This window comes from Nyctibius grandis, chromosome Z, assembly GCF_013368605.1.
Source record: "Nyctibius grandis isolate bNycGra1 chromosome Z, bNycGra1.pri, whole genome shotgun sequence".
Taxonomy (NCBI): domain Eukaryota; kingdom Metazoa; phylum Chordata; class Aves; order Nyctibiiformes; family Nyctibiidae; genus Nyctibius; species Nyctibius grandis.
In genome coordinates this window covers 96,067,919-96,078,478 of record NC_090695.1, presented here as the reverse complement: position 1 = coordinate 96,078,478, position 10,560 = coordinate 96,067,919, and the positions used below count along the sequence as shown (strand labels likewise).

Genomic DNA, 10,560 nt, shown 5'->3' with positions numbered 1-10,560 from the left:
AATCGCTGCTCCCGCCGTGACCCCCGCCAGCTCAGGGCAGGGCGGGAGTGGGGAAGGGGACCCCCAGCCCAGGGCAGGGTGGGGAGCGGGGAAGGGGCCCCCCACTTGAATCAGGCCCGGGTCAGAGCCGGTGGAGTGTTTCCTCCCCCCAGGTGCCCCCGCCGCCGCAGGGCCACAGGGACACGGCCTGTCCCGGTGCCGGGTTCAAGGGCCACAGCCCTGGCAGCGGGCTGGCGGGGGCCCTGTGGCTGCTGCCTGCTGACATCAGCACTGAACTTGCCGCCCCCCCCATCCCACTCCAGACTGGGACACACTGGGGGCTACTGGTGTTTGCCCCGTGCACCGGGGGGTGCAGGCAGCGTGCCCTCCCCACGGCCAGGGCGGTGGGCAGCGCTGCAGGCAGGAGCAGGCAGGATCCAACACCCTCCCCGGGGGTGGTGTGGTCCTGGAGGGCGCTGCCCCCAGGGGTACCCCCTGCCCCTCCTGGGGGGGCCGCACAGCGCGGGGGGGCGAACGGGCCGGGCCCCGCAGCCGCGGGGCTTTGTGCGAGGGTTGCGGCCGCTCCCCTCCGGGAGATGGGGCGGGGGGGCTGCACGGGGGCGGCCGCACCACCGCGACCCCCGGGGGGGGGGGACGAGCACGGGGGCAACAGAGCAAAGCAGAGCGAAACTGGAGGGGGGGCTGCACACCCCCCCCGATTTGCTTTGCCCCCCCCCAATATCTTTTCTCTTTGCAGGGCGAGGGGTTCTGACGGGGGGGGGGGCGCTGCCGCGCGCGCCGGGCGGGGCGGGGCGCTGCCGCGCGCGCGCGCCGGGGAGGGGCGGGGCGGCGCGAGGCGGGGAGGTGCGGCGCGGGGCCCAATCAGAGCGTCGCGCTCCGAAAGTTTCCTTTTATGGCGAGGCGGCGGCGGCGGCGGCCCTATAAAAGGCGGGGCGGGCGGCGGGCGGGAGCCGCTGCGAGCACTGCCTGTCTCCGCGCGCGCCCCCCTCGCTCCCGCCGCCTCGCGCCCGCACGCCCCGGCTCCTGCCCGCGCAACTGCCCGAAGGTGAGCGGGACGGCGGAGGGGGGCTGCGCTCCGCCGTTAAATCGTCGCGATTGTTAATGTTGGGTTAATTAAGCTTGTTGGAAAATGGCGTGGCCGCGCCCGCGGGCGCCCCTTTGTTTGCTGGGGGTGGTGGTGGTGGGGAGCTCGGCCCGCCGCGCGCTGCGATGTCTTAGGGGTGTAAAGGGAGACGGTGCTTTCACGCGGGTTTCGGGGTGCTGCTTGTGGAGGGGGGGGTCGCCCCCCTGCTGCCCATGGGGTTAATCCGCCTCCTAAGAGGATTGCTGGCGGCCGGGGGGAGCGGGCGGCTCGGCCATTGTGTCCTGGGGGGGGAAATGGGGCGCGGGGCTTTGTCTGCTCCCTCCCTCCGCCGGGGGGGGTTCGGGGGGCCCCGCGGCGCGGCTGGGCCTGGGGGCGTTGTCCCCGGCTGCGGAGGGGCGCGGTCCTGTCTCCCACCGCCCAGGCACATGCAAACAGCCCCAGTGGCTTTTGCTTGCAGGGCAAGAGGGGCGGCACCCCCCTCCCCAGGGCGAGGTTGTTGAATCGGAACAAAAGCTGCATGCAGGGGGGCTGGGGGGGGAGAAGGGGCAAAGCCCCTGTGTGCCCAGGTGGCGACTACACTTCCCAGGCTGCCCCGTGCGGGGCTGGCACATGGGCTGGCAGCTGCCCCCGCCATTGCTATCGGATTAAAGCGGTGCTGTCGGGAGGCGTCGGGGCTGAGCTCGCCCTCCTCGGGGCGGGCGGTGCATTGCATAAGACCCTGGCTTTAATCCCACCCGTACTGCCGCTGTTTGATGCGGCAGAGCCCCGGTTACGCTTGGCTAGCGGGCTGGGCGAGGTGGCTACTGCTCACCCTGCCGTGGCTCCTCGCAGTGAGGCTGCAGGAGCGCTTTTTGGGGCGGCTCCGGCTCCCCCAGCCGCTCTGCACCAGGGGCTGGAGCCGTGGCTGGGCAGCCCAGGGCGGGGCGCTGGGGTGGGGTGGGGGAGTGGCCACCAGCGTCCCCCCGAAGCTGGCGGCGGGCGAGGCCGGCGAGGCGCGGCGCGCTCCAGCCGTTGCCTTTTATGGTAATAACGCGGGAGGGCGCGGGACTGGCTTTGTCCCGCAACCGCCGAGCCCGGGCAGGCGTCGCCCCCTCTAGCGGGCGGCGGGCGCAGCGGAGCCGCGCCGGCAGGAAGGAAATGGGTGGGGAAGGAAGGGCCATGGCGGCGGCGTCGCCTTCCCTTCCCCGCCTGCCGCCGCGGGGACGCGGCTGGGTGATGGGTCGATGCTCATGTCCCCCTTCTCTCTCGCCTTCTCCCGCAGCCAGCCATGGATGATGATATTGCCGCGCTCGTTGTTGACAATGGTTCCGGTATGTGCAAGGCCGGTTTTGCCGGGGACGATGCCCCCCGTGCTGTCTTCCCATCCATCGTGGGTCGCCCCAGACATCAGGTAGGTGGGATGCCCGTTATTGGACAAAAGAGAGGAGTTTTGGGGGGAAATGGTTCCCTTAGAAGAATGGAGCTAAAAGAAGCCCTTTTATTTTTACTTATAACGCAAGAGGCTTCTGCGCTGCAACACAACTGGTGGGGAATACAGCCTTCTGCAGAGCTTTTGTGCAGTGCGTGTTGGAGCAGTTGGCTGAATGCTTCTCTTGATAAAGTGGGGACAGCAGAGGGACCTGGCTTTGGGAAGAGCAGGTTATCCACCCAGCAGGGCTTGCCCTTCAGCTCAACTTACTGCTTTTTGTTTGTTGTGCAGGGTGTGATGGTTGGTATGGGCCAGAAAGACAGCTATGTTGGTGATGAAGCCCAGAGCAAAAGAGGTATCCTGACCCTGAAGTACCCCATTGAACACGGTATTGTCACCAACTGGGATGACATGGAGAAGATCTGGCACCACACTTTCTACAACGAGCTGAGAGTAGCCCCTGAGGAGCACCCTGTGCTGCTCACAGAGGCTCCCCTGAACCCCAAAGCCAACAGAGAGAAGATGACACAGGTGTGTAAAACTCTGGAGCTTGGAGCTACAGCAGATGTTGCTGCAGGCCAGCTCTCCTCTTCCATGTTGTCCTCTCTCCTCCTTCACCACTATTCTCCCTTTTTGCCATCTTTACAGGGTTTTCCTTTCCTGACCTGAGTCTCCTCTTTGCTGGACCTTGACAGGTTTTGTTTGCTCTTCTAAGCTGGCTTTCTCTTGAGACTGAACTAGCAACTTGTCTAACTGCTGTTTCTGACTAGACACACTAATCCATTTACCAGCCTTGAGTGACTGTACTGTAGTTTACTTGGCATTTGTTTTGTTCCTTGCTGTGACATGCGGATGGGTCTGTGGTGGTGGTGTCCCTGCTCAGGCTCTGACCTGGCAGGTGTGGGTGGAGACCAGGCAAGATAAGCATGGACTTGGAGGGGGAGTGAAGTCTCTTATCTAGGGACAAAAGTAAAACCACACTTGCATGGACTTGGCGTAGACCTGTAGTGAGAACCCTCATTTCTGCTGTTGACTCAACCCCTTCTTTTCTCTCCCTAGATCATGTTCGAGACCTTCAACACTCCAGCCATGTATGTAGCCATCCAGGCTGTGTTGTCCCTGTATGCCTCTGGTCGTACCACTGGTATTGTGATGGACTCTGGTGATGGTGTTACCCACACTGTGCCCATCTACGAAGGTTATGCCCTCCCCCATGCCATCCTCCGTCTGGATCTGGCTGGCCGTGACCTGACGGACTACCTCATGAAGATCCTGACAGAGAGAGGCTACAGCTTCACCACCACAGCCGAGAGAGAAATTGTGCGTGACATCAAGGAGAAGCTGTGCTATGTTGCCCTGGATTTTGAGCAGGAGATGGCCACAGCTGCCTCTAGCTCTTCCCTGGAGAAGAGCTATGAACTCCCTGATGGCCAGGTCATCACCATTGGCAATGAGAGGTTCAGGTGCCCCGAGGCCCTCTTCCAGCCATCTTTCTTGGGTAAGTCGACCTCTTCTAGGATACCCTGTGCCCCTCAGTGTTCCTTTCTGTAAAGGGTGACCTGGAGACCATGGCAGCCAGTTACTGTATTATTGCTAGTCCATAGCAAGATCTGTGGTATCCCACCAGTTAGCAGGACTTGGGACAGTAGAACAGGAGATTGAGCCTGTCAGAGCCATGACTTTGAAGTGCTTTCCCACTGAAGGGGCAGCTGGTCTCTTGGTTGCTCGTAGTAGCTTCTCAGGCTTCGTTGGCTATGTCTGAGCTGTTGCTGACTTGAGACTGCTTCTTCCTCACAGGTATGGAGTCCTGTGGTATCCATGAAACCACCTTCAACTCCATCATGAAGTGCGATGTGGACATCCGTAAGGACCTGTATGCCAACACAGTGCTGTCTGGTGGTACCACGATGTACCCTGGTATTGCTGACAGGATGCAGAAGGAGATCACAGCCCTGGCACCCAGCACAATGAAAATCAAGGTAGGTTGGAGCCAGGGGAACCTCTTGGGCACCCCTGTTAATGCTGAAATGCAGAGTGGGTGGAGGGGGGTAAGCTGAACTCCTACTAGAAAAGATGGAAACTGGTGCAGGTCTGGACAAGATGGCATCGACCCAACTGTATGAATAATGGGATCAGTGTAAAGTTCGGAGGAGGGAGGTGGTGGGTGTGTGAGGTTGTGTCTTGAGCCTGTTTGGACTTCATGGTGTCTTGGCCAAGGCTAGATAAGGGAATTGGGCAGCTCCGTGTTGCAGGGCCATGCGTGGGCAGAGTGTAGTGTGACACTGTGCCTCTGACCGATTCCTCCCTCCCCTGCAGATCATCGCCCCACCCGAGCGCAAGTACTCTGTCTGGATCGGAGGCTCCATCCTGGCCTCCCTGTCCACCTTCCAGCAGATGTGGATCAGCAAGCAGGAGTACGATGAATCCGGACCCTCCATTGTCCACCGCAAATGCTTCTAAAGTGGACTGTTACCAACACCCACACCCTTGTGATGAAACGAAACCCATAAACGCGCATAAAACAAGATGAGATTGGCATGGCTTTATTTGTTTTTTTTTGGCGCTTGACTCAGGATTAAAAAACTGGAACGGTGAAGGTGTCAGCAGCAGTCTTAAAACGAAACGTGTTGGAGCGAACGCCCCCAAAGTTCTACAATGCATCTGAGGACTTTGATTGTACATTTGTTTCTTTTTTTAATAGTCATTCCAAATAGTTACAATGCATTGTTACAGGAAGTTACTCGCCTCTGTGAAGGCAGCAGCCCAGCTCGGAGGGAGCCGATGCCAGTTACTGGTGTTAGGTTATAATTGCTTGTCTGTAAATTATGTAACCCAACAAGTGTCTTTTTGTATCTTTCCGCCTTAAAAACAAAACACACTTGATCCTTTTTTCTCTTCGATTTGTCAAGCAAGCGGGCTGTGTTCCCCAGTGATAGATGTGAATGAAGGCTTTACGGTCCCCCGCAGGGTCGAGGAGGAGTGGTGCCAGTATGTGGGGGAGGGAGGGGCTACCTGTACACTGACTTAAGACCAGTTCAAATAAAAGTGCACACCATAGAGGCTTGACTGGTGTTGATTGTTCATTTTCTCTTCAGTGCTGTTTCTTGACAGTTACTACGTGCTCTGATCTAGCCATGCCAGGCTGCACAGGTCAGCTATCTGACGGGGGGTGGATGCTGTGCAAGCCAGATGGCTTGTGATATGGTGGGGAAGAGCTGAGCCTGCCCAGCCTGCAGCTCTCCAGGGGTGCCCTCTTCATGCTGCTGGTGTCTGCAATGGGGAGCTGCTGGGGGAGCTGGGCTTAGTGGAGGTCCAACTGCACCTTCTGAAACGCTGTGTGTGTCTTAGTGCAGTATGAGTAGCTTAAAGCAAGCAGGGTGGTGCTGTAAACATCATGCCAAAGCAGCTGGCTTCTCACTTAGCCAAGGCTCCTGGGGCTGATTTGCAGCCCTGCATGGTCTGGGGGGTAGTGTCCCCTCTGCTTGCTGCACCAGGTGCCTGAGCTTGTCTGTCCTGCTCCTGGTTTGCCCCAGGAGGGAGGCCTGGGTTCAGGCTGGGAGAGTCATGCTCTCTGGCTGACTGCTTGCTGGGTGGAGCAGCTTGTAGGTGAAAGCAAGAGAAAGTCTTCTGTGAAGTGGAAAAAATTGACTTCAGAGAGCAGGGCCAGGGGGCTGTTATGCAGGGGTGGGGCTGGGGCAAGGAGGTGGGGAGGGAGGAACCTCTTGCATGGTGTCACCTACAGCTCCAGGACTTGCTGTGGGCAGTGCAGGTACCTGCCTCTAGCCCTGCTTCTACTGGGAAGGAGGTTTGCACGGCTTCTTGGCTCTGTCCTCCATCCTTCTGGACTTTCTGTGAAGCCTCAGCCTTGTTTGATGGATCAAATTCTCCAGTTTCATGAAAAGGAGCAGCCATAGCGGGGACCCTCACAAAGCTGTGCTGGGAGCTGAGACCATGTTGGGCACAGCAAAGCCTGTGAGCCCCAGGAGCTGGAGCCACCGCTGTGGAAGGAAGGAAGCAGAGAGGACCAAGGCTGCCAGGTCAGGGACCAGGGAGAGCAAAGCCAGGTGACACCGCACACTGCTGACTCAGGCAGGCCAGACCTTGGAGCCTCGCTCGCAGGTGTGCTGGCTTCCCAGGGCTCCCCCAACCTGTCTTTGAAGAGCTAATGGCTGTGATTGTGTCATGCTCACAGCAGATGAAAGGCAGGGAACAGGCTCCGTTGGCTCTTTAATCCTCTGCCTGGCCTGATCCTGCTCTGGCATCATGCTGTGTTCAGGGTGGACCTGCCGGTTTCTGCCCTTCATCTCCCAGCCTCCCTCCGGGCTGCTGTAGGAGCCTGGCAGGGCTGTAGGTGCAGACGCTGGGCTGGGCAGAGGAGTTACTGGAAGCACAAGTTTGCAAAAGGGGAGGTGAAACAGGTTGAAGCAAGGCCCAAACTGGGCTTATAACCTGAGGTCTTGGGGAAACGGGGTGAGGAGGAGGCAACGGCAGCTCATGGGGAGGGAGCTGGTGGAGCAGGGCAGCAAAAAGGCCAGGAGACAAGAAGAGATGATGGCAATAGGGAAATGGGGCGCCTTTCTTCGGCCGTCCCTGAAATGGTCACTGATCGCTGGGGAAAAATGGGTTGAGACACAAAGAACAGAAAAGATGATGGTGGCGGTGAGAGAGAAACCACAGAGCAGCAAAACACCGGGGGCCTGGAGCAGCTCAGGCGGGCAGAGGTGTGGGCACAGGGAGAGGGCGAGCGATGGGCCAGCGCAGAGGTGCTGGGCGCAGGGGAGCCGGGCTGATTTTCCTGCTCCAGAGCGCAGCAGGCGAGGCTTGCTGTTAGTTAACAATTTGTAGGGTGTTTTTTTTTCTCCTTTCTTCCTATTTCACTTGCTGTTCCAGGCAAACAGCCCCCACAATAAAACGAGGCTGAGCCTTTCACAACCCTTCCCGACACCTCTCCGGTGCAGGGCCATGGCGTGCACAGCTACTCTGCAGGCTGCTCCAGCACGGCTCGATTTATTCCTCCTCTGGGCCATTACATGCTGGAGAAAAGAATGTGGTGCCGGGCAGGGAAGCCTGCGAGCATTACTCACTGCTCCCGACTCCGGCGAGCAGGGGGGAGCCCAGGGTGGTTTCCTCTCAGGAGCACCAGGCGCTGGAAGAGGGGGATTTTTTTTTTATTTTAACCACAGTTTCTCCCTCATGGTGTTTCATAGGGTTCGGTTTGCCCCTCGCTGTTTCACAGAGGCAGGGAAATGCTGAGGGGCCTGTCACAGGAAGGCTGATAGAGGAGTTGGTTTAGCCATCTCCTGGCTCTTGAAGGCACCAGCCATGGGCAAGACTCAAAGGAGAAGATGTGGAGGGAATAAGCAGTTCCCTGGCTACCACCTCGTCCTCCTCTCGAGCACACGGACAGGCAGGGTTGCGGGGGGACCAGGAGGTTTACAACGGCCACCCATGGGTCAGGCTGAGCGTGTCCCCCCAGCTGGCTCAGCGGCGGTGATTTCTCAGGCTGCAGAGACGGCGGGACTCGGCTGTAGATCCTCACAAGCCACCCAGCCCTTTGCCGCCTCCCTTTAGTTGCCTGGGAAGAGCTGGCTCAGCTCAAGGGAGCTGAGCAAACACGTTTTATGCCCTTTCTTTCCCCAGAGCTCCCAACTTTCGCTCCTGCTGGAGACAGTCACCGGCACTTCACCTGCAATTAGCTGGTGACCTGGAAAGTCACCTCGCTGAGCTGCTTATGGAATCAAGCCACCGCCAAGAATTAGTGATGTCCTTGGCAAGGAGACGGTTGCAGCTCTTGGGATTTAGCCCTGAAGGGCCTCATTGTCTCTTAGCTGTGTCAGGGAGTGTTGACCAGAAATGGTCCCCGGCTGGGTGGGCGGGGGGGGGTTCTCATTCTCTCATTATCGTGTGTGCTGCTTCAGGAGAGGTGCCAGCTGGCTGCATGCAAAAGTCCCAGGAAATCCCAGAGCATTCAAACAAAACTGGTCCCCTCGCAGAAGTCCCCTCCGAGGGTGCAAATGTCAGCTTCAGAAAGTGGGCTTTCCGAGGTATCAGTCCATGGATGGGACTGTGGGTATCGGCTGTGCTTGGGGCAGGAGGCGTCCTGGTCTTTGAAGTTGGTCTTTGCAGAGGGATTGCTGACCTCGAGCCTGCCCTGACTAGTATTATACCCATCTGTAATCTACTTTAGCAGGCCTTACTGTACTAAACCGTATCAGGTATTGAAAATCACTTACAGCAGTGGAGCTAGCAGTTCACTCAAACTCACCAGTGCTCTGGCCACTGTAGTCCAGCTGGGCTTTAGTCATGCCAACAAGAAGATGAGATGTTCAGACTGTATCAGAGAGAAATGACCCAAGACTTTTCAGAGGGGAAAAGCATAAAATCCCTAGGTCAGTCTGGCCTTGTTAAGAGATCTTTTTGTCTTATACAGAGCAAGATATCTTGATACCAGCATTAATTTCTTTGTTTGCCCTCCTGGACTGGGACAGCATGGTATGTGCCTGCCTTCTTTGGGCTAAGAAAACTGTGTGTTAGTCATAAAATGATCAAAGTCTGCCCTGGGATGGCCCAGCCCTGAACTGAACCCATCTTCACAGAAGGCTCCCAAGTGCCCACACTGAGAAGAGCATTCCTGAAGAGAGGCGCAGTGGGGAGGGTTTCTCCTCTCACCGTCTGGCCACCTCCCAGTGACCATCAAGAGAATGCCAGAGTTCGGTGTAGCTGTTTATTTCCTTCCTCTTTTACTGCCCATCTGATGTCCTGCTGCTGCCTTGTGTTCAAACCTCCATGTCTTATCTACACTGCCACATTGCTCATTTATTTGGTGGATCATGAGTTTGGACAGGTCCTCTTACAAACTGCTGTGAGCCTGGTTTCTCCTCGGGAGGTTTTCATACCTGCTTCTTTTCCCAGCTCTTATTTGGGGTTGTCAACTGCTGTCTGGCCCATGTAAGCCCCAGGGCTGGCGAGAACCCATGGCTAGTCCTAATACAGGCTGCTCCAGCCGATCTGGCTCTCTGGGCAGGGCTTTTACTCTGCTTATGGGTCTTGCTGATGATTTTATTTACCATTTGCATTGGAAATGCAGGTCTCCTCCACCCTGGTCTCTGCTTTCCCTGATGACTGCAAATACGGTAGGTTAGTATTTTTCCCAGATGTCAAACAAGTTGGTCTTGACTGAAGGGCCTCTGGATTTAATTTGTCATTACCTTCTATTTAAGTGAAACACATGACAAACAAAGTAGGTACAGATTCTCTTACTGAGGCTCTCCCTCATTTAAGGGCTAAGAGGGGTTTTCCTCTTCAACTCCAGAGCCTTCTCATAGGCCTAGAAGCAAAATAGGTAATCAAGACTTGAGGCACTTGATTATTTGTAAGTGAAAACCCCAATCTACCCCTTATCTAATTAATGGCCTTAAATGGCAACAATCAAGCAGGAAGAAAGCAGCAACCTATTAATCTTCCTTTGTGGGTCATCTTTAAAACACATTTTCTAGGAACAAAATTCCCGAAGTGTACATGTAACTGGAAATTCCAGCGCTCTTGTCCTGTCTGTACTTGAGATTTGGGATGAGGAGCTAATAGTAACAGTGCTGAGCCAGCTGCTCCCCTTGGACGTTGCTGTGGGCAATGGCTGTGCTCACAGCAGCCCTGGATGACTTCTGCATGGCCCTCTGTGCCATCAGTGAAGCAGAGGATCGTATCTCACACCTGCAGCCAAAGCTAGAATATTTAGCCTGGTTAGAGCCCATATTGATGATCGTTGTGTAAATGACCAGTGAACTTGAAGCCGATGGGTTTATACTTAGGGTTTTCCTGGGAGGAAGAGGGTGGTACCTGCAGCCCCCTTGTTAGCACCAACACGTTTGGTGTTAATGGGTGTCCTGTCACTCACATCCATGTCCTGGCTGCTTCCAGCTCACAGCATGAACTGGGAGAGGATTGTTCTCCCAAATGCTCTGCTGCCTCCCCAGAAAACCAGGGTGCCAACGCAGTGAGTGCCCCGGGGGCCGCACAGCAGCCCGGCAGGGGTGTCCCGCCAGGGCTCCCTCTGCCCGCCGAGTCACCG

General features: G+C 57.0%; 1 protein-coding gene across 2 annotated transcripts; it reads left to right on the top strand.

The window, feature by feature from the left end:
• Nucleotides 1-935: 935 nt before the first annotated feature.
• ACTB (actin beta) lies at nt 936-5,549 on the top strand. 2 transcript variants are annotated; one of them, XM_068422053.1, is made up of 6 exons: nt 936-1,045; nt 2,346-2,474; nt 2,784-3,023; nt 3,552-3,990; nt 4,290-4,471; nt 4,809-5,549. In XM_068422053.1, exons 2-6 carry the CDS (start codon nt 2,352-2,354, stop codon nt 4,950-4,952), a joined length of 1,128 nt encoding a protein of 375 aa, XP_068278154.1. In that variant the 5' UTR covers nt 936-1,045; nt 2,346-2,351; the 3' UTR covers nt 4,953-5,549. The 2 variants fall into 2 exon arrangements, with proteins under 2 accessions (XP_068278154.1, XP_068278155.1); XM_068422054.1 differs by lacking the exons at nt 936-1,045; nt 2,346-2,474 and adding an exon at nt 3,141-3,187 and having other exon boundaries at nt 2,980-3,023.
• Nucleotides 5,550-10,560: the final 5,011 nt, after the last annotated feature.